Source organism: Dreissena polymorpha, chromosome 16 (genome assembly GCF_020536995.1).
Source record: "Dreissena polymorpha isolate Duluth1 chromosome 16, UMN_Dpol_1.0, whole genome shotgun sequence".
Taxonomy (NCBI): Eukaryota; Metazoa; Mollusca; class Bivalvia; order Myida; family Dreissenidae; genus Dreissena; species Dreissena polymorpha.
Window position 1 is genome coordinate 42,989,188 of NC_068370.1, and position 27,270 is coordinate 43,016,457.

General features: G+C 36.7%; 1 protein-coding gene and 1 long non-coding RNA gene across 51 annotated transcripts in view; one reads left to right on the top strand and one right to left on the bottom strand.

Annotated features, from left to right (window-relative positions):
- The window catches only part of LOC127862019 (rho-associated protein kinase 2-like), a 100,391-nt gene that overhangs the window by 11,380 nt on the left and 61,741 nt on the right, over positions 1-27,270 (bottom strand). For all 50 annotated transcript variants that reach the window (XM_052400934.1, XM_052400927.1, XM_052400937.1 and 47 more), the window contains exons 19-34: positions 26,939-27,196; positions 25,144-25,304; positions 23,831-23,953; positions 22,904-22,965; positions 22,553-22,622; positions 21,667-21,770; positions 19,313-19,499; positions 16,162-16,255; positions 14,551-14,774; positions 13,501-13,744; positions 12,817-12,976; positions 10,717-10,795; positions 9,568-9,633; positions 8,101-8,233; positions 7,384-7,449; positions 5,738-5,870 (exon numbers count right to left, since the gene is read on the bottom strand). In XM_052400934.1, coding sequence (XP_052256894.1) covers positions 5,738-5,870; positions 7,384-7,449; positions 8,101-8,233; positions 9,568-9,633; positions 10,717-10,795; positions 12,817-12,976; positions 13,501-13,744; positions 14,551-14,774; positions 16,162-16,255; positions 19,313-19,499; positions 21,667-21,770; positions 22,553-22,622; positions 22,904-22,965; positions 23,831-23,953; positions 25,144-25,304; positions 26,939-27,196 — 2,164 coding nt within the window. The remainder of the gene's footprint in view (positions 1-5,737; positions 5,871-7,383; positions 7,450-8,100; positions 8,234-9,567; positions 9,634-10,716; positions 10,796-12,816; positions 12,977-13,500; positions 13,745-14,550; positions 14,775-16,161; positions 16,256-19,312; positions 19,500-21,666; positions 21,771-22,552; positions 22,623-22,903; positions 22,966-23,830; positions 23,954-25,143; positions 25,305-26,938; positions 27,197-27,270) is intronic.
- Positions 1-27,270, top strand: part of LOC127862065 (uncharacterized) — a 486,885-nt gene that overhangs the window by 11,314 nt on the left and 448,301 nt on the right. The window lies entirely within an intron of this gene.

Below are 27,270 nucleotides of genomic sequence, written 5' to 3' on the forward strand. Positions count from 1 at the left end.
TGTATAATGGAAAATTTCAGAGGGGCCATAACTCTGTGAAAAATCATCCGACCAGAAAACTGCTGATAATATGCACATCTCTTGGTAGTAAAGCTTCCTATAAAGTTTCATTGAATTCCGGTCATTAGTTGCTGAGAAATAGCCTGGACAAGAATTGCACTATATGAACAGGTAATGGAAAATTGCAAAGGACCATAAGTCTGTAAAAAATCATCCGACCAGAACCCGCTGATAATATGCACATCTCCTCTTGGTAGTGAAGCTTTCTATAAAGTTTCATTGAATTCCGGTCATTAGTTGCTGAGAAATAGCCTGGACAAGAATTGCACTTTATGTACAGTTAATGGAAAATTTCAAAGGGCCATAACTCTGTGAAAAACCATCCAACCAAAACCCGCTGATAATATACACATCTCCTTTTATAAGTGAAGCTTCCCATAAAGTTTCATTGAATTCCGGTCATTAATTGCTGAGAAATAGCCCAGACAAGAATTGCTCTATATGTACAGTTAATGGAAAATTTCAAAGGGCCATTACTCTGTGAAAAATCATCCGACCAGAACCCGCTGATAATATGCACATTTCCTTTTGGTAGTGAAGCTTCACATAAAGTTTCATTGACTTCCGGTCATTAGTTGCTGAGAAATAGCCCGGACAAGAATTGCACTATATGTACAGTTAATGGAAAATTTCAAAGGGCCATAACTCTGCGAAAAATCATCCAACCTGAACCCACTGATGATATGCACATCTCCTCTTGGTAGTGAAGCTTCCCATATAAAGTTTCATTGAATTCGGGTCATTAGTTGCTGAGAAATAGCCCGGACAAGAATTGCACTATATGTACAGTTAATGGAAAATTTCAAAGGGCCATAACTCTGTGAAAAATCATCCGACCAGAACCAGCTGATAATATGCACATCTCCTCTTGGTAGTGAAGCTTCCCATAAAGTTTCATTGAATTCCGGTCATTAGTTGCTGAGAAATAGCCTGGACAAGAATTGCACTATATGTACAGTTAATGGAAAATTTCAAAGGGCCATAACTCTGTGAAAAATTATCCGACCAGAACCCGCTGATAATATGCACATCTCCTCTTGGTAGTGAAGCTTCCCAGAAAGTTTCATTGAATTTCGGTCATTAGCTGCTGAGAAATAGCCAGGACAAAAATTGTGCACGGACGGTCACACGGGCGGACGGACGGACTGACAGACGAAGCGGCGACTACATGCTCCCCCCAAAAAATCATAAAAATCATCCAACGAAAACCGGCTGATAATATGCACATCTCCTCTTGGTGGTGAAGCTTTCCATAAAGTTTCATTGAATTCCAGTCATTAGTTGCTGAGAAATAGCCCGGACAAGAATTGCACTATATGTACAGTTAATGGAAAATTTCAAAGGGCTATAACTCTGTGAAAAATCATCCGACCAGAACCGGCTGATAATATGCACATCTCCTTTTGGTAGTGAAGCTTTCCATAAAGTTTCATTGAATTCCTGTCATTAGTTGCTGAGAAATAGCCAGGACAAGAATTGCACTATATGTACAGTTAATGGAAAATTTCAAAGGGCCATAACTCTGTGAAAAATCATCTGACCAGAACCGGCTGATAATATGCACATCTCCTTTTGGTAGTGAAGCTTTCCATAAAGTTTCATTGAATTTCTGTCAATAGTTGCCGAGAAATAGCCCGGACAAGAATTGCACTATATGTACAGTTAATGGAAAATTTCAAAGGGTCATAACTCTGTGAAAAATCATCCGACCAGAACCAGCTGATAATATGCACATGTCCTATTGGTAGTGAAGCTTCCAATAAAGTTTCATTGAATTCTGGTCATTAGTTGCTGAGAAATAGCCCGGACAAGAATTGCACTATATGTACAGTTTACAGAAAATTTCAAAGGGCCATAACTTTGTGAAAAATCATCCGACCAGAACCCGCTGATAATATGCACATCTCCTCTTGGTAGTGAAGCTTGCCATAAAGTTTCATTGAATTCCGGTCATTAGTTGCTGAGAAATAGCCCAGACAAAAATTGTGCACGGACCGACGCACACACACACGCACAGACAGAGTAAGCGGCGACTATATGCTCCCCCCAAAATAAATTTTGGGGTAGCATAAAAACTGCCTCATCCCCTGGCTGTCATTTTTTCAACAGACCAAAACCATCTTCAAACTCAGCTAAGACAAATTTTCAAACCAAGTGTAATTGAAGCTTGGACAAAAACATCATCAAAAGGTGTTAACAAGGATTCACTATAGCCCTAGTATTCACCTTGTGACGACATTGTCCTCAGTCTTACTCAAAGAACGAAATAATATCCCTGGTATCAGTGTTTTATTTGCTTTGAACTATTTTTCAGTATTATTTTCAAAAACTTACCTTTCACAACCATTGGTTAATTAGTGAATGAGCTTTTAAAGAAGAATATGGCAAAAATATCAAAATACTACAAGACATGAAGACAGATTTAGCTGTCTCTATTAAATGCAAAACTAATGTTTAAAAACAAAAAAAATATCAACAAAAAAACAAGTATGCAACAAAATATTACTCAAATCAATCAAAACTACCATTCCAGCCTACTCGAAAAACCTTCATTTTGCTTTTAATAATGTTAGTATTAAAATTATTTTTATACAATTGTTGATAATATTTAATAAATATTATATGTTATAGCAAAATGAGGTGAATTTTGTTTTAATGAAAGCTTGTTTGCCCACATATTCATAATGATTCCAAGTAGAAACATAAGTATTTAAAAACAAAATGCCTGTGAAATTATAAGTTTAAGTGGTTCAGAAAGGTTCCACATTATAAATGTTTCTGTTCTTGCATTTATTTGAAAAAGAGGCCATGATCGATGGACCCTTTGTATGCTGGGAAATTTGTCGTCTGCTAAAATGCTGTCTGCTGAATGTCTAAAATTAGCCTTTTCTTAGAAATTTTTTCGATGAATACTATCAGAATAGCAAACAATTTGGATCCTGATCATCTGGATCCAAACTGTTTGCAAAAGCCTTCAAAATTCGGTTCAAGCACTGAAAGAGTTGAGCATTCACCTTAGTTTACGAACACAAGTTGTTGAAGACATGACCTGGTGACCTAGAGTTTGATCCCACTTAATTAAGATTCAAAAATGGCCTTCAAAGACAAACATTCTGACCAAATGTCACCAAGACTGAGTCATAAATAAGGTCTCTAGAATGATAACAAGGTTTTACTAAGATATGACCTAGTTTTTGGACACACATGACCCAGATTTAAGCTTACCCTAGATATTGTCAAGATAAGAATACTAACCAAATTTCATCAATATATACTAGTAGTCATTAATGTGGCCTCTATAGAGTGGTGAGAACATTTTTCTTAGATTTGACCTTTTGACCTGTTGACTTATTTTCTGTGCTCCCATGACCCTGACTGGAAACACAGCGTAAATATTGTCTATATAAACATTCTGAAAGTGTCATCTAGATTGAGTCATACATGTGGCCTCTAGGATGTCATTAAGGTCTTTTTAATCATGATTCTGGTGACCTAGGTTTGAGATGCACAAGATCCACATTTTTAGTAAAATTTCAATATCAAGCAAAAGTGTTGAGTTCAAATAACCACTAAAATCTTAAATATCTAAAGACATTTATATACACAAAAAACTACTGAATGAATACTTTTTTTTATAAAACTGTTGTAAAACATTCACTATATAATTGAAATGTTTGACATAATATTTGACAAGATATACAGACCAAATTGATTGTTTTTCATATGTACACAGGCAGTAAACCTACTCTCTATAAGTAGCAAGAGGCTTTATAAGATGTATCTTAGGATCATTATGAACAGTGGGCCCTGGTTATTGATTCCATAGGGAATGACAATATGTTTACAGTTGCTCACACATGTGGCTCTCGTGCACTACCAAGTTCTTACGCTTATTACTGAAATGAGAATTCATCATCAGGGTGAAACACCTTGTACAAAATAAGCAAGAAATTACGCCGCAAACCATGCACCTGTAAGTCGTATATGGTACTATATTCTCTTACTTGTCATATGTTATACACATGAGTCTGGCTCAGGAAAACCAAGCTTAATGCATGTGACTAAAGTACCATCCCTGATTAGCCTGTTGGACACTTCCAGCTTTGGAATTTTTCATTTAACCCTTACAGTGCGGGAACCGGATTTTGAAGGCCTTTGCAAACAGTTTGGATCCAGATGAGACGCCACAGAACGTGGCGTCTCATCAGGATCCAAACTGTTTGCTATTATGATAGTGTTCTTTGAAAAAAATCGAAGAAAATGCTAATTTTAGAAATTCAGCAGAAGACATTTTAGCAGACGACAAATTTCCCAGCATGCAAAGGGTTAAAGGAAGCCTCTTCTAAATGAAAATCCAGTCTAGGTGTAAAGTGTCTTCCCAGATGAGCACGAGTGGACTGCACAGGGTAATTTGGGACTACAAACTATGCATATGCTTGGTTTTCCCAGAGCCTGTCTCAAATCTGTTTGGAAACTGTTATTTCATGAAACAACAATAGGCTAACGCATATAAGCTTTAAGAAAGTCTGGTCTGATGTTAAAATTACAATTTCAATTGTTTGTATTCATTATTATATGAAAGCATCTATAGATAAAGTTAAAGAACATCTAATTATGTTTATAAAGCCAACCCCATGATAACTACTCAAAAAATCTATCCTTCAACTAAAGACAAAATAAAGCATCTTTCAAAAGAAAACTTTACATTCTCAAAATGAGAAAAACTCTTCATTGTTGTCATCGAAATAAACAGTTTCCCAGCTTGAAATTCTGGAGAAAATAGCACACATTTTTTAAAACAATAAAAATCATTTCAACTTTTGGCAAATACCTTGCTATAAAAAAAAACATATGTTGCTTATGTATGCCACAATACAATTTAAAATATTTATTAATGATGTTTACAAACTATGACTTTTACAAACAAATAACTTTCGTCACAATCATGACCAATACCTCTGCACTGCTTTGGCAGCTAGGTGCAAGGGAAAATTAATCCACCAAATGTGTGGTTAACTGAGCAAAGAAAAGGTGACACATTTAAAGTTTCAATTTAATCAGTTGAGAAATTTGGAAGTTTCACATCAAAAACTCATAATAGAGCTGTGCTCTGAAAAACATGCATGTGTGTAAAGTGTCCTGCCTTTATGCTTTAATGGCATTTGTTGTTTAAAAAAGGTCTGTTATTATTGAATATCCTGTTAAGGCAGAAAGTGTCACACACTTATCTGGGACAACACTTTGCACCCATTTATTATGCCCCATTGTCCCCAAGCAAGGCTTTCAATATTGTATGCAGACAGACCGACCAAAAAACTGACCAACAGTGTGACTCAAATGTAACAATCTTCAACCTTCGTTGGCAGGGGCATAAATATGGTAAGACCATATTAAAATTATTATGAAATGTCTGACTTGTAATGCGACAGGTAAAAGCCAAGCAAACCTTATGATCTCAGCAATCAGTACCGAAGGATTCTTCGAGTTTCATTAATACAGGTACAATACATAACGAGCAAACAAATATTGATGATCAACATGAACAAACTGTTCAAACTTTATATTTCTAACCATATGATACACTTTCTTTTCAATTTATTACAGTTTTTGCATAGCATATAATACTTATAAAATGGCAATTCCAATCTCAAATGCAACTATTGTTTGTAAGACGTACCCTAATGTTCCCTGGCTGACAATGCCTTTCTTGGATATTTTCTTGCTCAGGTGCATCACCCATGTCTTCTGGTCTTCTGAAGTATCTGCCAGAAGCAGCAGTTCCTTCGCTTGGATGTTCTGATCAAAGTTAACTGAAAACACAAATTGATATAATTATTGTCTGACAGTATGTTTTTGTATGTTCTCGTCATGTTTCGCTGGAAACACAACTTTATAAAATTAATGTTTGTACATTGTATATACTATTATTTATTATACACAATATTACTAAATGTACAATCTACAGTCAAATCTAACCCTAGTTTATTTGAACAATCAACTGTTTCTTAAAAAAACTTCATGTTGTGTCGTTATTTTAATACCGTACAAACAAGCCCATTCATTAAATTCATATTCCCACAAAATACATTTTGTTTATTGATGGATGCACAACTAAACGAAACAAAGGACAACAACTCTTATTTAAGAAAGTGTAAGGTTATGGTTCTTCTGCATGGCACTTTTCTTCATTGATATCTATACATACTTGAAGTTTTAGGTTGAAATCTAGCTTGCATGGAGATATAGCTCTTAACAATTACATCATACAAAACCAACGAAGGGCAATAACTCTTATTTAAGAAAGTCTGGGATAAGGGTCTTGTGGATAGCACTTCTGATCATTGCTATCTATACATCCATAAAGTTTCATGTTGAAATCTGTCATCAGATATAAGATATAGCACTGAAAAGTTACACCCAACAAAAAACACAAAGGGCAATAGCTCTTATTTAAGAAAGTGTAGGGTTATTGTTTTGTGCATGGCACTTCTCCTTATTGATATACATGTTTATTATACCCCACTTAAGTTCACTATGCTAAACTCCCATAGGCTACTTGACATAGAAATACTGTCAGACCCAGCGGGAAGAAATTTACTGTCCAAAAAATACTGTCCCCTATTACCAAAAAATACTGTCGCCCACTACCTTAGCAATCACTTGCGGAATGGTAAAAAATTGAACTGTTCCATTCATGCATGCGCAGTATGAAGTTTTGCATTTCCATTGTAAACAGACATGGTTCATATAAATTGTTCATGTTTGAATGTTTTTTTTTGGTATAATAAAATAAATACATGTATTACATGTCTGACAGGGTGACAGTAAATTTGTCAACTTTCGGAAAAATACTCTCAACCTCGGCGACAGTATTTTTTCAAGTTGACAAAATTACTGTCACCCTGTCAGACATGTAATATTTATATAATATACACCCATAAAGATTCATGTTGAAATCTTATATATATTGTGTCTGAGATATAGCCATAAAAAGTTTGTGACAGACAGACTGACTGACAGACAACGCCAATTATATCCCTCCGCCTTAGGCAAGGGATAAAAACTGCTTCTAATAAAAGCAGCAATAGTTACTGAAGTTAATAGGTAGGCAAAAATCTGCAAAACCTGTCTGCAATGTTTTGATGATAAATATCTATCAAATAGAAAAGGTCAAAATACAAAAACAATGCTAAAGAAAATACATTTTTCTTTCAAAGGAAGTCACTCTTTTGTTATGTTAAGTGTAGTTGCATCAGGTCCCTCAAGAGAGAGGGGTTCATTTCATAATTTGGGGCATTATACTTGTTTGTAAATTTTTTTTACCTTTGCAGTAACCAACAAACTCTTCCTTTTTGTCAAAGTGGTCTTTATGCACCCTGAAGTGACAGCCTGAAACAAAATATTAAATAAAATGAAAACATAAACATGTAGAATTATTTGTGAAACTTTCCTTTATAAACAATTAATAAACATAAACCAATACCAGTAAAACTAAAGTTTGCTTAACTAGTTGAGTTATTCCAATTGTTCTTAACAGAAAAAATTGAATGCAAGATTATGAACAATTTTCCAACAATAACAAAATCAATCTGAATGCACTGCAGATCATTATCAGATTGACTAGAGCTTTGACAAATTAGACTATAAATGGTTTGGTGTTTAATCAATATTCATTCAAGCATGAAGACAATCAGTTATCTTACATTCAATTTATTGACTTGTACTAAGTTAAGATTAAAATGAAATATTTCCATTCATTTTAAAACATTCTCAATAAAACAAGCTAAGGCCTCAGTGGAGCTGTATCTTAGGCCCAAAAATAATTAAAACAGCTATTGTTGCTTATGTGTACACTCTCTTAAGCTCTAAAATCATTAAAGCTGGTATTTTTTCACTTATGACTACACTCTGTTAAGCACTTAAATCATAACAGCCAGTATTTGTCACTTATGTCTACAGCTTCTTAAGCTCTAAAAACATTAAAGCAGATTTTTTGTTCGCTACCATCTACACTCTTTAAAACTGGTATTTGTCACTTACGTCTGCACTCCATGGCGTTGGGTGGATGGAGCATGTGCCACATTGGCTTGTTGCAGGAATCACATGTGGTGGGCGTACGGAAATGGAGGTCTATAAACTCGTGACCCTTATGGTCAATAGCACCCGCCTTTGGCTGGAACACACACAAACCAGATTATTTAATGTTTACAATTGATTGGAAGATGTGCAAGCTTAGAGTAAGAAGTTAAGTTTTTCATAAATGTCATTGCAATATATATAATTTAAACATTTAAAGCACCAACAATTTAAAGACTATCAAAACTAAAAAAAAAGTCAGTCATCAGTTTGTAGGGATTTTACACCAAATAAAGCTGGTTTTTTTCAGCTAACCGGCTCTATGAATGTCTAAGCACTATGACATAATCTAGCTTAACACGCAACTGCCCTAGCTGCATCAGAGGCAGGAAAAGAATGGCGGTTTAAATAATTTCATGACCTTTCCCCACAAAAGTTAAGCAGCCCAGGCGAACATGCATAGAATCACACACGCTGGATTGCAAGTCCTGCACTAAAAAACTGAGCTAGCAAGCCAGGGCCTTGTATCACAAACAGTCCATATTCTGACTAAACTTGCTTTCTAAATTGTTGAGATGAGTTCGCCCATTATGATCAATTTGGTATTCATAAAAGCTTTTTAAGTTTTTAGTCTGACTTAACCCTGAGCTCGAGGAAGAAATTTGTGCACAATCCTATAGCCGAGATTTAACTTTGTTCGTGAGCTGGCTGACATTCTAAACACTCTGCTGGATACTCAAATCTCATCTTCCAAGAATGTTCTTGATACTGGGCCCTGGCCCCTTACTATGACAGATATACCGCTGATGTACCTACCTGGCCCCTTACTATGACAGATATACCGCTGATGTACCTACCTGGCCCCTTACTATGACAGATATACCGCTGATGTACCTACCTGGCCCCTTACTATGACAGATATACCGCTGATGTACCTACCTGGCCCCTTACTATGACAGATATACCGCTGATGTACCTACCTGGCCCCTTACTATGACAGATATACCGCTGATGTACCTACCTGGCCCCTTACTATGACAGATATACCACTGATGTACCTACCTGGCCCCTTACTATGACAGATATACCGCTGATGTACCTACCTGGCCCCTTACTATGACAGATATACCGCTGATGTACCTACCTGGCCCCTTACTATGACAGATATACCGCTGATGTACCTACCTGGCCCCTTACTATGACAGATATACCGCTGATGTACCTACCTGGCCCCTAACTATGACAGATGTACTGCTGATGTGCCTACCTGGCCCCTTACTATGACAGATGTACTGCTGATGTGCCTACCTGGCCTGTAACTATGACAGATGTACCGCTGATGTGCCTACCTGGCCCCTAACTATGACAGATGTACCGCTGATGTGCCTACCTGGCTCGTTACTATGACAGATGTACCGCTGATGTGCCTACCTGGTTGTTTATTTCCCCTGGGTTCTCCTCAGATTTCCTGTTCTCGCCTTCAGTAGCATACAGCACCTAGAACAGATATGTAAAGGTGTTTATACCCTAATTGTTAAAAGATTAATTAACATTTAAAATAACAAACACAGCCACATGCTCTTTTGAAAATAAGAATGAAAATCGATATGACCTGTGTCATGTGAAAATAATTCTTTTAAGAGCAGTCTAATCAGAAGCTACACTTTCCACAGTTAAGTCTTGTATGGTTTAGTGATCTCATTAAAGGACAAGGCAGCTCTTCATCAGAATGCACATTCGGCCAAAAGAGACCCATTTTGGCATGTCATGGGTCATATGCTCTGAAGTATGAAATACTCTAACTGCAAATCATGTGACATATTCAGTGGGATGATTTGATATAATGGGGATATTCATTTAAGATCAATTGCATCCAAAGCCAAAGACTTATTGACACGCTTTTGAGTCTCTTTCCCTCAAGTAGAACCTGTACTTGGCGCATTTGGGCAAAATCTATAGAAAACTTCCAAAAGCCAAAAATGAACCTGTGACATCCGGATCAGCCTGGTTCTCATGAAATTAAGAACCAGTAATACCCAAATAAATTGACTGATGCAATGCTATCCACCGCACACACAATATGTAAATGCACAATACAATTCCAGTTTCAGAATTTTGTGTCTTTTTTACTCAATATTATCATAATCATTTTGAAAATAAAAAGCAAGCCATCTTAAACAAGAGATATGTTTGTCAGAAACACAATGCCCCCTATTGCGCCGCTTTGAAATAAAATATCAATATATCATTTGGTAGGTTTAGAAATTATCTCCCTTTTAAGCTTATTACTTCCCTTGGATTGTATTTCTTGACTTTTGACCTTGAAGGATGACCTTGACCTTTCACCACTCAAAATGTGCAGCTTTATGAGATACATATGCATCCCAAATATCATGTTGGTATCTTCAATATTGCAAAAGTTATGGCCATTGTTAAAGGTTTTTGGAAGGACGCACAGACTAACAGATGTGACTGACTGACAGACTGACAGACGGACTGACAGACAGTCCGATCACTATATGCCCTCCTTTGGGGGCATACAAAAATGATTAAATCCATATCAAGTTCAATGATTTGTACCTGGAATATTCTGGGAATGTCTTTTGCATCTGCCCTATAGACATCTCCTTGCGTTACTGACCGCACATGGTACAGCTTCCTGCAAAGCAAAACAATCACATAATGCAGAAGCAGTGAACGATCATTTGATGAAATATACATTGTTTAGACCTATTTATTTACGCCTCACAGCAAAACATTTCGAAATTACAATACATCCTGCACTGGGTATATGTGTTCCAGCCCAGTGAGATAATGACACCTATAGATTATGAGCCTCCCTCTGAAAAACAGGGCTAAATTCATGTGCGTAAAGTGTTGTCCCAGATTGGCCGGTGCAGTCTGCACAGGCTAATCAGGGACAACACTTTTGATTTAACGTTTGGAAAAAATATCATTTAAACAAAAAAATATATAAAAGCAGAAAGTATGGTCCCTGATTATCGTGTGCGGACTGCACAGGCTAATCTGGGACAACACTTTACGCACATGCATTAAGCCCAATTTTTTCAGAACAAGACACAAATAAGTTTTCAATCTAAAATCAAACAAATATGAGCCTTGCTCTGGGAAAATGGGGCTTTTGTATGCACTAAAAGTGTTTTACCAGATTATACAGGCTTTTGTATGCACTAAAAGTGTTGTACCAGATTATATAGGCTTTTGTATGCACTAAAAGTGTTGTACCAGATTATACAGGCTTTTGTATGCACTAAAAGTTTTGTACCATTTTATACAGGCTTTTGTATGCACTAAAAGTGTTGTACCAGATTATATAGGCTTTTGTATGCACTAAAAGTGTTGTACCAGATTATACAGGCTTTTGTATGCACTAAAAGTGTTGTACCAGATTATACAGGCTTTTGTATGCACTAAAAGTGTTGTACCAGATTATACAGGCTTTTGTATGCACTAAAAGTGTTGTACCAGATTATACAGGCTTTCGTATGCACTAAAAGTGTTGTACCAGATTATATAGGCTTTTGTATGCACTAAAAGTGTTGTACCAGATTATACAGGCTTTTGTATGCACTAAAAGTGTTGTACCAGATTATGCAGGCTTTTGTATGCACTAAAAGTGTTGTACCAGATTATACAGGCTTTTGTATGCACTAAAAGTGTTGTACCAGATTATACAGGCTTTTGTATGCACTAAAAGTGTTGTACCAGATTATACAGGCTTTTGTATGCACTAAAAGTGTTGTACCAGATTATACAGGCTTTTGTATGCACTAAAAGTGTTGTACCAGAATATACAGGCTTTTGTATGCACAAAAAGTGTTGTACCAGATTATACAGGCTTTTGTATGCACAAAAAGTGTTGTACCAGATTATACAGGCTTTTGTATGCACTAAAAGTGTTGTACCAGATTATACAGGCTTTTGTATGCACTAAAAGTGTTGTACCAGATTATACAGGCTTTTGTATGCACTTAAAGTGTTGTACCATATTATACAGGCTTTTGTATGCACTAAAAGTGTTGTACCAGATTATACAGGCTTTTGTTTGCACTTAAAGTTTTGTAGTGTACCAGATTATACAGGCTTTTGTATGCACTAAAAGTGTTGGACCAGATTATACAGGCTTTTTCAGGACCACACTTTCCACTTTGCCAACTGCACAGCCTAATCTTGGACAAAACTTTTCGAACAGGCATTAAGCCAAGATGTCGCAGACAGAGGCTCAGATGAGCTGCATAATGTTTCCTGATACAAACAAGTGTAATATAATGACGTCATTTTATTTATTATTATGAGGTCATTTGATATGTGAGGGTTCCTTTTTAGCGGACTACACAGGCTAACCGGAGACAACACTTAACCCTTTCCCACTCAGAAGCAAAGTGAAAATGATTATGTGCAAACAGCATAAAACCAAAACAGCCTGCGAGTAACTCGCAGTCTGTTCAGGTTTTATGCTGTTTGCTGCTCATTAGTATCTAAGGGTTTGCAATTAAGCCTTTAAAACTTGAATGCAGTACCAAAGTTCTTAAATTAAATATAACTTTCTAAGGGACTACAAATGTGTAAAAATACGTATTTAAGTGGTATAGGGTAAACCCATATGCATTAAGCCCCATTTTCCTAGAGCGAGGTTCATATCCACGATGTATCACTCACTCTATATCCAGCACAAGCATAGGTGCAGACTTCTGCTTGTCGGCCTCGCTACTGTAGAACAGCACTTTCCTGGAGCTGACCACCACATACTGCTTCCTCCAGCCATACTTCTTAATGTTCTGTTTGTTGGGAACCGATAGCCAGCCCTCCATATGATTGTCTGCAGTGGGAGGGAACCAGAGGCAGAGATTAGTAATGTGATTATAGTAAGTATTTTAAAAGTTACAGTGAGAAGAAGCTCAAAGGCATACACAAATATTTAATCGACCAATGTGACTTCTATATCCAGCTTTCTGCCTGTGGACTCAACAATAAAAATGATGTGTTCACAAATAATTCCTTTTTGGTTATTCACATTACATAAATGGCATGCTTAACATAGCGTTTCATGATCCTAGGCATAAGCATTCTTGAGTTATCATCTGGAAACCATTTTACTATTTCGAGTCACTGTGACCTTGACCTTTGACCTAGTGACCTTAAATTCAATAGGGGTCATCTGCCAGTCATGATCAATGTACCTATGAAGTTTCATGATCATAGGCCTAAGCGTTCTTGAGTTATCATCCGGAAACCATCTGGTGGACAGACCGACCGACGGACCGACCGACAGACGGACCGACCGACATGTGCAAAACAATACACCCCCTCTTCTTTGAAGAGGGGCATAAATATCATACATACCTGGAGATGAGAGGCTGGAGTTATGCATGGAGTTATCCCCGTCCTCCATACTGCCACTGTGGACGGAGGCACTGTCCAGGTTGACCACGTTCAGTTTCTGTTGCAGTAGCTCTATCTCGCTGTCCTTGGCGTCCAGCTCCATCTGCAGTTTGGTACGTGACTGTCCCTCCTCGTATAGGGCCGCCTGGCTCTCGGACAGGTCCCTCTGGAACTTCTCCATCACCTTGTTGTACTTCTCTCTCTCCTGTAGGGATAACAAGATAATTTGTTGAATTGATATCCCCCGCCATCATACTTCTGGACACAAAGGTTTTCTGGACGGATGGACAACCCCAAAGTGCATCATCCTCTTATCCATATATATATACTCATACCAAGTTTCAATGAAATTCCTCAAAGCACTTCCAAGATATGGCTCCGGACAAACAAAAAAGCACTTTTCTAAAGATACAAAAGGCCATTACTCCGTTATTATCCGATGGTGTACAATGCCATTTGGGTGCATCATCCTCTTATTCATATATATACTCATACCAAGTTTCAAGGAAATCCCCCAAAGCACTTCCAAGATATGGCTCTGGACACAAAAATGCCAGCCGGACAGACGGAAGGACGGACGGACAACGCCAAAACAATATCCCACCGCCTATGGCGGGGGATAACAAGAGACTTGCATTACAGCTTTCTGGCATTATTAAAAGAGATGCATTTTTCAGTTTACTTCATAGCCCCGACACAATGAACAGCTTCTGCTGCAGGTTCTTGAAAAGATTATTTTTACTTTTTCTTTCTGATTCATATCCATGGTTGTTTTAAAACATTCCCATTATTTTTTTTTTCATTCTTTGGATAATCTTCATATTCTTAAGAACTACACAATGAGCAAAGGAATCTGCAAACAAAAACATTATTGAAGACTGATTATAATTGGAAGATTTTTTGAGCCATTTATGAAATATGCCTCAAGGTCTGTTGTACAGTAATGACCTGAGTAAATTGGATCCACAAATATCCGCGGAAAAATCACACCTCTGTGCATATTCCACTCACCATTTGGAGCTCCTGCTGCAGTTTCCTGCACTCCTTCTCCTTCTTCCTCAGCTCGGAGGTGGAGGCGCCCTTCTTGTTGCCTTGGTTACGGAAGTCCTTCCTGTTCATCACCTCGGCCAGCTTGTTCACCGCTTGCTCTTTCTTTGTCTTCTCCTCTGAGTACATCTTGCGAAGTTTATCCAGCTCATCGTTCATTGCTGGCTTGTTTTGAAGATTGGATATCTCTGCAAAAGAAACCAGTCTTTTCAGATTTTTAATGGTATCAAATTCTTTGTTAGCTTTGATTTTTTGCAGTATTTACGAGTATTTCAGTCATATAACAGGTTGTAGGTGTGTGATTGAGTAGAAGTCGGAGGGGAGAACAGAACAATTCTCTTGACTGATGGTAGACAAGGTGCGTATAACGGGTGACAAACCTCTTAAAACAGATATACAATTAAAACACACCTAGTTGATTTAACATCAAGGTCTATTGCTCAAAAATTTTCCTTTACGTCACATACTAAGGATGAGTAAATTCTGTAATGTTTGTCACTTTGTTTCTCATTCCGTGTTCAAAGTCTCTCCCAATAAGGTCAGCTCATTTGCAGTGTTCATTAATTTTTTAGATCGTAATTTTCACTTCAAATGTGAAAAAAGTCAATGAAAAAGAAAAGTTTGCACGGTTCCCCATTAAAATGTTAATTGTACAAAGGCTGAAAACCAGTTTCATCACCATTTAAAAACCCTCATTCTATCTTACCTCACATGAAGAAAGCAAGTGCACTTGACTGGCTGATCATATATCAATATTTTTTTTATCTCAAATAGCCATATTGGAACATAGTAAAATGAAACCAGTCAATATTTCTAACAGGTACACAGTAAGCTTTCATTAAGTAACATATTTTTTTTTTCAGTTTTACAAATATTTGATTTTCACGATACATGGACCATTAGTTTCGGACAGTATACAGGACCTCAGCAAATTTTTATCAGAAATGTCTGAAGTTGTTTACATGGGTTGTCTCTATGCTCATAACAAAATGATTATGAAACAAACAACATAAAACAAGAACCACAACTCCAACACTTTCTCCAGATCCCAGTCACGCCAAGGACAGAAAGTGTGGAATACACTGAGAAAACACGGCTTAATGCATGTGCCAAAAGGTCGTTTAGGGACAACACTTACAGCATAGACTGGATTTACCTTCAGTAGAGACCTCCTTTAAACAAATAATTCCATAAAGGTGGAAAGTGTCTTTCATGATTAGCTTGCACAAAATGAAAAGTTAATCCGGGCAAAACCTTACGCACAAGTTTTCCAAGATCAAGCCTCATTTCATAGCCATAGATTAACCATTTACCACTTAGATACGCATTTTCACGCATCTGTAGTTCCTTAGAAAGTTAAATTTAATTAAAGACCTTTCTTACTAGATTCAAGTGTTAAAGGCTTTATTTCCATCCCTCAGATACTGATGAACCGCAAACAGCATAAAACTTGAGCAAACTGCGAGTTACTCGCAGGCTGTTCTGGTTTTATGCTGTTTGCACATAGCCATTTGCACTTTGCCTTTGAGTGGGAAAGGGTTAAAAAAAATTCCAGCATGTTGTGTTGCCACTTACGAGAAGTCATCTGCTTCATCTTGTTGTTGAGGTCGTCCTTGTCTGCATGCAGAGTATCGATGTTCCTTAAGGAGTCCTTCTTGAAATCCTCCAGCTGCAATGAAATCAAATATGATAGATATGGGAAGAACAACCTAGCTGAGATGGAGTATCTTCAGTAAAGGGAAACAACTCCTAAACGCAATTGAATCAAATATGATAGATATGGGAAGTACGACCTAGCTGAGATGGAGTATCTTCAGTAAAGGAAAACAACTCCTAAATGCAATCAAATCAAATATGATAGATATGGGAAGTACAACCTACTGATCCTAGCTGAGATGGAGTACCTTCAGTAAAGGGAAAGAACTCCTAAGTGCAATGGAATAAACTTCTCAAGTATAGGGGATCCACTCCCTGCTGCAATAAAATAAACAAGAAATGTGTCACATACACTGTTAAGCCAGCAACACATACGACAAAGGGCAATACTTCAGTCACTATTCCTTTTTAATGATCATAAACATATTAAGGTAATTCAACTGTGAAAGTTTGAGTCAGATTCCATATGTAATTAAAAAGGAGTTAAAACATAAAATGTTGGGACTATATATTTTATTGTGGAAGAAACTAAGGGTAATTATTTTGCCCAAACTTCTCTCAACCCAAATAATGTTCTTTAAGATCATCTACCCATTAAGGCCATTCAACTATTGCTTAAGAGAGATCCATCCAGTACTTAAAGAGGAGAAAGAGGAGTTGAAACCACAACATTTTTGTAATATCTATTCTATAGTGGAAAAACAGATAGAGGGTTATAATTTTTCAATAATTGTCACAGCCTAAATTCCTTTCAAATAATCATCTATGCAGTAAGGTTATACACATGCAAATTGTAAGCAAGATCCATCCATAATTTAAAGAAAGTTGAAACATAAATCTCTAACCCATCATTAAGTTAAGTTTATGTTTGAATCTAAAATGTTCTTTATAGAGGCAAACACAATAGCATTGCAAAAATGGTACATTACCTGATGTACAGCCATTTACACCAAATATAACTTTCAAATTAAAAAAACCCAACTTATTATGCTTATGGGATACTATTTCAATATCATTGTATTTAAATTACAACCATTATCTAACAAGAAACCGTCGGAGACGGGTGATGCTCCCCAAAGTTTTTTTTTTGTCACAATATTGCACTATATATTCAGATAAAAGGAAACGTCTAGTAGTTGGGGGGACAAGAATTGCACTATATGTACAGTTAATGGAAAATTTTCAAAGGGCCATAACTCTGTGAAAAATCATCCAACCAGAACCGGCTGATAATATGCACATCTCCTCTTGGTAGTGAAGCTTCCTATAAAGTTATATTGAATTCCAGTCATTAATTGCTGAGATATAGCCCGGACAAAAATTGTGCACGCACGGACGGACGGACACACGCACAGACAGACGAAGTGGCGACTATATGCTCCCCCCAAATTTCTTTTGGGGTAGCATAAAAATGTGTGGTATTTAAAGGTAATTACTTGAAAATGAGCCCAGTTGTAATATTAGAGAATATCTGTCTTCTTCAACCTTGATTTTGTAATTTATATACAAAGATTGAATCAATTTTGTATCAAATATGTAAAAGTTATGGCAGTTTATTATTTCTATTAAATTTTTATGGACAAATGAAATATAATTTTCTTGCAGTACAATACCAGCAATATTGGGTTCTCCTTATGTCATAATAATTTATTGTTTTTCTCAAACAGATCCTCATTATTGAAGTATCATTTTTTTCTATAAAACAACCCAACAAACAGTGCAACAAAGACAAGCCAATCCTGAGCCTTACCAGGAAAAATATATTACTCTCATATCAACAACAAAAATTACTTGGTACAATCATTTAATAATGTTCATTATCAGATTGTAAATGTCGCATTTAAATTCTGATGCTTGCATATATAACTTTGTAGCCTAACACACTTGTGTATTAATTTGTGATCACCACTCCAAATTTTTGTTAGTTTACAGATACACAGAAGATCAAAATCACAAAATATTCTTAAACAGACCCATCAGATTAATGGCCATCAACTTTTCCCTCTTGAAAACTTGGTACTTGGGCTCTGAGATCAATTACCACATCCACACAAAACTCAAAAACTCCCTCTTCATTGATATCAATACAGCAATAATGTTTTATATTGAAATGTAGTGTTGTATCGGATATATAGCCCTTAAATGTGACATCATACAAAAACAACAAAGGGCAATAATTATTGTACTTCTACTCAATTATATCTGTACACACACAAACTTTCATGTTTAAATCTCATTTAGTTTCTTAGCTTCAGCCCTGAAAAGTAAGTGACAGATGGTTGGATCGACTGACAGATGGACAATTTGACTGATGGAAAACGCTCAAACTATATCTAACTGCATTTGGGATAAGATAAAAACCGAAAAAAGGATCATAAATCTTCTAAAACTCATCACATCCACAATTCCTTTCTTTACTACCATCTCAAAATTGTGGTCATTAAAATGTGAAAGTTTAAGAGATAACCACCCAGAAGTAATGAGGAGTTGAACACACAAGCTATGAGACGTGCGTACCAAAGTCCGTATGGATGGGCTTGTGGACATGTTCTATGCAGAATGCCTTCAACTTCATGGGGGCATAACAAAATATGTAAAGAGCAAACTAAGAATTGCCATAAACTAAACCATTATAGATTTGTCAGCTATGTTCAAGGCAAAGCTAAATACTGTCATGTGAAGCAGATTGGACAAGAAAAGTGTCTTGCACATCTTCAATTCATGATGATGACAAAGTTTAGTTGGTTTTGGTAATAGCAGGTGATGCAGTTTGCTCAACAAACTAAACAATTAATGCAGACAGTCAGACCAATAAACCAACCTTGTACGCAACCAACCGACAAACAGAGCAAACCCTAATATACACCAATAGCCAACAAGAGCCTAATTCTGGGAATACTGGGAGTAATGCATGTGCGTGAAGAATCAGGGAGGACACTTTCCGCTTTAATGGTATTTTGCTTGAAAGCCTTTAAATAGCAAATATCCAGTTTAAGCTAATCTAGTACAACACTGTACGCACATGCATTTAGCCCCATTTTCCCACCAAAAGCACCCGTATAATGCTTACACTGGCTATGAGGGTTTCCTTCTTGTTGACCTCGCTCTTGTGCCTGGTGATGAGTTCCTTCACCTCCAGTTCCAACATGGTCTTCTCCTTCTCTACGTCTGACAGCTGCTCCTCCGCGATGGTGCGCGCCAGGTGCTCCGAGTCGGCCTTGGCCAAGGTCAGCTGCAGCTGGCCCCCTAGCGACTCCCTGAGAGAAAACACTTTGGTTAATAGAAATGTTTAGACAAAATCTGGCTTGGTGTCAGTTGCAGCTGGTAGCCAGTGTTCGACACTAATGGGAGTCCGGTAGTCCGAGACTTGTTGAAATGAGACTAGGATCCTTGTTTTGAGGTCAAGGCAGTCCGTCGGACTCCTTCAAAATCATCTTTGAAATATAAAAAAATCCCTTCATTTACTTATTTGTTTTGCAAAATCAGAATGTCTGCACAAAGAACTCACATTTGTTTATTGTCCATTTAAATTGTAAAAGTTTAATATTCGACCTTTACATACCACAGAAGGAAGATGTTAATACCAAGTCATGACCTCACACTTCAACCACTGCTTGAGAGCTGTAAGAGTTCTTCTCAACAGGGAAGATTATAGACAGCTGGTCTATTGGTATTGAGGTGTTCATTCAAAACTAATTGATGTCAGAAGCATATAGAAAACATGAACAATCCCATCATTTGGACTACATGTATGTACTTGATTAAGTAGTTTTATTTTTTCTTAAAAAACCCTTGTCTGCTCAACAAGTTTGTTGTAGGAAGATGCACTGTGTATTCTTAGTATTGTATTATTGTGATTAAAATACTTTGTCAATTTTATAGTGTATGTAAGCAAAAAAAAAGAAATTCCATTTAAAAGTTTTAATCAAACGACTTGGACGCAAAGGACCCCAGTCAATTAACAAAATCGTTGAATTAAAACCCTGTTCACAGTGCTCTGTTATAGTTTACACACATGTACAGGTCTAGCAAGATTCCATATTAGATCAAATGAGCACAACTTGCTAACAGTGAGCTTTTGTGATTACATTGTGCCTATTGTTAATCATCGTTCCTGCATTGTCCTTTGTCAAAATATACATTGTTAACACTTTAGAGAATATTTTTATTTCCAATATTCACGAAACATTGTGAGAAATCAGTCAAAATGACAATCGGGTAAATTACAAAACTGCATGTGGGTGTTAAGAAACTTTGTGAACAATCTAGAAGTCAAATGTTTTGCCAAATCATAATGAAAGTATCAAAACAATTGTACTCGTGATATTTCAACAGAATTCTAAATTGCTTCTGTCCGTTCCAAAAGACTACTTAATGTGGTGTTGTTTTTTTCTCAGATACTTTTGCTTAAAAAATAGCTTTCGCTGAACAGAGTATAATCACTATAAACAATCATCACAATGCCCTTACTTGTTTACATCATGCACGTTTTACGGTCCCAATGCACTGAAGATGGAAACGACTGTGAATCAGTTGTGCCTAAATAACCCTTTGCCAATAGCAATCGATAATGTCAGGGGCTTTGTTGCAGATTGTTGGCTTTGTTTTATTATGTTAAAAATAATGGGGAAAATGTATAAAGCAATGGGCTGTAACGGCCAATCGCTAAGATCAACAAGCAAGCATATATATAAATGCATTATACAAAATAATATTTTTTAAACTTACAATAGTTAACTTAAATATTAATAGCATTTGTTAAATAATTTTGCAATCTAAAATAACAATGACAACAAATATTGAACAGAAGTCACTTAAAACTTTGATCTAAAACCAAACATGAAAGACGATTTATCAATTTATGGTTAACAAGTGTCATTACCCCCCCCCCCCCCAAAATACGGTATATAAAGCGTCACAATTTTTGGACTACATGCAGTATTGGTCGGACTCCTAAATTTAAGAAAAAGGGAGTCCAAAGAACTCCTTACTCAGAACAGTTAGTGTTGAACACTGGTAGCCTAGCAATTCTCTGAAGGAAAACATTTAAACAAATATCATAAATACAGACCAAAATTATACTAAATCTCAACATCAGATTTGAAGTAGATAAGAATTATCAGGATTTTCTCCCTAGGTACAACTTCAAGTGAGATCTTCCTAAGGAGTAATGTGAAAATTAACCCATTTAAGCCTAATGGATTCTCCCCATTCTTCTAAATTGGATCAATTTATTTCCAAAATTAGGGATGTCTAGAATATTTATTTCTATATTTAGAATATTTCTTACAGAAATTCCTTTAAGCAAACAGCACAGACCCTGATGAGACGTCGCATCATGCGGCATCTCATCTGGGTCTACGCTGTTTGCAAAGGCCTTTTTTCTAGATGCTAGGCATAAATGGGTTAACCCCGACAACCTACTTTTCTTGTGCAAGACTCTTGACATCAGCCTGGAGATCCTGGATGGCACTGCGTTTCTCTTCTATATCATCCTTCAGTTCCTTTACCTGGTTTCTATACAGGGACTGAAATCACAATCGCCACTAGACTTGTTGCATGGCAAAAATACAAGTTTCAATTCAATACAGGGATGGCAATGAAAACGATGAAAACAAATAGCTGAGATTTACATTTATTTTTAAGATAATATTTCTATGGTTAAGATCATTTAGGCCACATTGCAATAGTTAATATTTCTATGGTCATTTTATACATTTATACATTTTCTATGACTGAGTCACTGCAATTATGATTATTTCTATAGTTATTTTAAGCAGTATTTTAATGATCAAGTCATTGCAAAAATCAAAATTTCTATGCTTATCATATGTATGAATGCAATGATTTTAAGTGATTTTCTGCATTTATTAAGTAGTGTAAGTAATTATAGCCTAAATTTCTATGGTTAGATCTTCATATAGAGTTCAATTTTAATTAAATATTATGTAAAGCCTTAAACAAAATAGAATATTTAACTGGAAGTAAATATGCAACACCCAAAACATATCATAACCAACTCTAAAATTCCAATGTAAAGACTCATACATAAATCTTTACCCTTTACATTTAATATGGCAAGCTATTGTATTAAATTCGTGGTGACTGCACTCATGTTTAGCCAGCCATAAGGAAAGCAATCAGATGGTACATAATTTAATAAATCAAGGGAAATTCTTTGTCACACACTTGTAATCAAGGCTTTTACACAAATTATTTGCAAAAAAATATTACATTCATGTGATTTATCCATTTTAGTTTTTTTAGCACCCTGCTACTCAGCTCTGTATGTTTCCATCTCTGAACTTACTGAGAAATACTGCTCCGCCTCAAACTGGTCTTGTATTTCCTTCAACTGAAGGTCATTCAAGGACATTTCTCTGTAACAACATTTCAACATTAATTTAGGTACATGATACTTATTGTTAAAGCACACAAATCAAACTGACGATAGATACTGTTGACAGAATAAGCTAAAATTTAAATTTTAGTTTGTGAGTCACCTAATTGTACGATACTTATTATTATAACACAGTCTCTATACTTACTTTTTTGATTGCATATTAACATCAAATTGATTTCAGTTGTATATAGAAATTGCTTGCTAAAATGCCAAAGTATGAGTGTCACAATATATACTTGCTCATGTCTCTGTACTTACTCTTTTAATTTTTTGATTTCCTCCACAAGCTCACTTTTTTCTCTTTGAACTTCCTCCATGTCCTGCAATATAGACAGAAACTAATTGAAATCATTGTCATAAAAACAAAGACATAAATCATATAAATCTGCGTGAGAAATATATGGCGTACAAAAACAAAGGTTTTTCCACTAAACCCAAGAACTCTCATTGTGTTTGCCTACCATAAACTGTTTTTAGTATTCCAGGTTGATGTTTCTATCACATTTGCAAAGTTTTATGATATTTTCAAGATTAACAAGATGTGTTTGTGAAACACTATGTCCCCTCCCCTATATATTTGACCTTGAAAAATGACCTTGACCTTTCACCACTCAAAATGTGCAGCTCCATCAGATACACATGCATGCCATATATCAAGTTGCTATCTTCAATATTGCAAAAGTTATGGCCAATGTTAAAGTTTGACGCAAACAAACCAACAAACAGACAGGGCAAAAACAATATGTTGCCCAGTATAGACTGGGGGACATAAAAATTAAATTTGTGAAAATGTTGGCTAAATTTCATCATTTTCGCTATATTATCTTTCAATATACAAATAACAAGCATATTCCTGGAGTTGATATCCCCACCAATTTCAAAGCTGTGTAACTGACGGTCCCATGGATGGAGGACAGACAGACAACACCAATTCTATATCCCTCCGCATTTTGCCGGGTATAATACCTTAATCAAGAGGGCAATGGTTCCTTTTGGTGCTCACCTGAGTCTCAAAAGAACTTTACTGAGAAGGTGAAGTTCAGGAAAAGAAAAGTACTTAATAAAACACAAGTATTTAATTTCTATGCATGTTATTATGACAAACTTTTGATTATTGAAAGTATTTACAAAACAGATCGTGTTGTAGTTGCTACATGTTCAGTTATTAGAGTAACAGAAACTCACGCCATGGAGATGTTTCTCTTTTGATTTGAACTTGGCGAGTTCGGCTGTTTGATTCTTGTAGTCAGTCTGGATGAGTGACCTTCGTTGTATCTCCTGCTCTACTTGCAGCGAAAGGTTGCGAGACTGGACACAAATACAAACAAGCATTAACAAAGCAGTATTGCAAGCAAAACAATATAGTCACCTACATTGAAAAATCTAGCAAACAAGAATTGTTCAGCACTTTTTAACTTTTTTTGTCACTTGCAAATTCTTCAAACAGTACAAATGTGTATTTACTTCATATTTTCATTAAGTATAAAAAAACTCTTCTTAATGGTGCTAAAACCTTCTCTTTTTGTTTTAACACATCCTACAGTATTTCATGCAATCATAATACATACTTTAAACTTTCCAAGGCAAATGTGGTATACATATTGAAAAACTGCTGTGTTTTATAATCAATCTTTAATAGCAAACAGAAACAACTATTAAAAATCTGTCGGCCTACTTGTAAATGTATATAAGTCTCAAACAAGATGTGTTTGTGAAACACAATGTCCCCCTATATGATGTTTGACCTTGTAGGATGACCTTGACCTTGTGAAGGATGACCTTGACCTTTCACCACTCAAAATGTGCAGCTCCATCAGATACACATGCATGCCAAATATCAAGTTGCTATCTTCAATATTGCAAAAGTATTCATAAAATAAGCGATTTGGGCCACATATATTTGACCTCTGACCTTAAAGGATGACCTTGACCTTTCACTACTCAAAATGTGCAGCTCCATGAGATGCACATGCATGCCAAATATCAAGTTGATATCTTCAATATTGCAAAAGTATTTATAAAATAAGCGATTTGGGCCACATGTATTTGACCTCTGACCTTGACCTTGACCTTTCACCACTCAAAATGTGCAGCTCCATGAGATACACATGCATGCCAAATATCAAGTTGCTATCTTCAATGTTGCAAAAGTATTCATAAAATGAGCGATTTTGGCCACATATATTTGACCTCTGACCTTGAAGGATGACCTTGACCTTTCACCACTCAAAATGTGCAGCTTCATGAGATACACATGCATGCCAAATATGAAGTTGCTATCTTCAATATAGCAAAAGTTATTGCAAAATGTTAAAGTTGGCGCAAACAGACCAACAGACAGACCAACAGACAGACAGGGCAAAAACAATATGTCCCCCACTACTATAGTGGGGGACATAAAAAGGCACTACAGATGACAACATATACCTGTGACATACCTAGTCTGTACAGCCCTATAAATTATTAACCAAATCATTTAGCATTAGATCAGTGCCCACCTTTTCTGCCTCCCTGAAAAGATCGGCCTGCAGGGCAGAGACCTGGTTCCTGAGCTGCTGTAGGTCAACTGAGAGGCCGCTGCGTTCCTTCTCTACACTCAATAGCTGTTCCTCCACCGTCTTGCGTTTACGCTCCTCGTTCTCAAATTTGCGCTGCATTTCTGTGACAGATTCCAGGGATATGTCATGTTATTAAAGGAGTGATGGGAAATGTCATGATATTAAAGGAGTGATGGGAAATGTCATGTTATTAAAGGAGTGATGGAAAATGTCACGTTATTAAAGGAGTGATGGGAAATGTCAGGTTGTTAAAGGAGTGATGGGAAATGTCACGTTATTAAAGGAGTGATGGGAAATGTCATGTTATTAAAGGAGTGATGGGAAATGTCATATTATTAAAGGAGTGATGGGAAATGTCATGCTATTAAAGGAGTGATGGGAAATGTCACGTTATTAAAGGAGTGACGGGAAATGTCATGATATTAAAGGAGTGATGGGAAATGTCATGTTATTAAAGGAGTGATGGGAAATGTCATGTTATTAAAGGAGTGTAGGGAAATGTCATGTTATTAAAGGAGTGATGGGAAATGTCATGTTATTAAAGGAGTGTAGGGAAATGTCATGTTATTAAAGGAGTGATGGGAAATGTCATGATATTAAAGAAGTGATGGGAAATGTCACGTTATTAAAGGAGTGATGGGAAATGTCATGTTATTAAAGGAGTGATGGGAAATGTCATGTTATTAAACCTTTCCCGATACTGATCAGATATGCATTTTGACTCATTTGTAATCCCATGGAAAATGGAATTAATTGAAGATTCTTAATAGCTTTTGAGGCTTCATTTCCATCCTTAAGATACTGATGCAATACAAAGAGCACAGACCTGAACAGGCTACTAGTTACTTGCAGGCTGTTCTGGTTTCATGCTGGTCCTAAACAGGCTACTAGTTACTTGCAGGCTGCTCTGGTTTTATACTGGAACAGGTTACTAGTTACTTGCAGGCTGTTCTGGTTTCATGCTGGTCCTGAACAGGTTACTTGTTACTTGCAGGCTGTTCTGGTTTTATGCTGGTCCTGAACAGGCTACTAGTTACTTGCAGGCTGTTCTGGTTTTATGCTGGTCCTGAACAGACTACAAGTTACTAGCAGGCTGCTCTGGTTTTATGCTGGTGCTGAACAGACTTCAATTACTTGCAGGCTGTTCTGGCTTTATGCTGGTCCTGAACAGACTAAAAGTTACTTGCAGGCTGTTCTGGTTTTATGCTGGTCCTGAACAGACTACAAGTTACTTACAGGCTGTTCTGGTTGTATGCTGGTCCTGAACAGGCTACAAGTTACTTGCAGGCTGTTCTGGTTTTAAGCTGGTGCTGAACAGACTTCAAGTTACTTGCAGGCTGTTCTGGTTTTATGCTGGTCCTGAACAGACTACAAGTTACTTGCAGGCTTTTCTGGTTTTATGCTGGTTGCCTATCCCAATTTTCATTTTGATTCGGAGCTTCATATAGGTTTTATAGTGTGATTCAAGCGATTTGTCCAAGGTTTGCTGTAGTGTGCATTGTCAGCTACATTCAAGGGCATATAATTCATGCATTTTATGAAAATGAGTGATACTTCCGTTTAAAGGTCTGTGTAAATTTAGCAAATGTTTTTGTAATTTGAGGTCCTGATACTATGAAACTATGTGTTAAAGTGAGGACACCTAAAACGATCTACACATTACCTTGAAACAAATTAACGCCAAAAACAAATTTATCGCCACCAACATTCAAGCAACAAACTGCTACATGCTCACCTCTGATGGCCTCCAGATTAGCCTCCTCTGTGGACATGAGGATGTTCTTCTTGTCCAGGTTGAACTTGGCGACCGTCTCCTGGTGCGTGCCTCTCTCTGCCTCCAGCAGAGTCACAAACCTCTGCTTCTCCAGCTCAATCTCATTCTTGGCCTTCTCAAGCATGTTTATCTTATCTTGGAGCTTGCGTAACTCACTGTTTGAGGACAGGTCGCGGTCCTTGCCCTTGTCCAGTTCCTTCTGGAGGTATCGGATGCGTTCTAAAGAGACGGGGAAATCCATTTAGAAGAGACAAAAGCGGAAAGTGTTGTCCCCGATTAGCCTGTGCACTCTA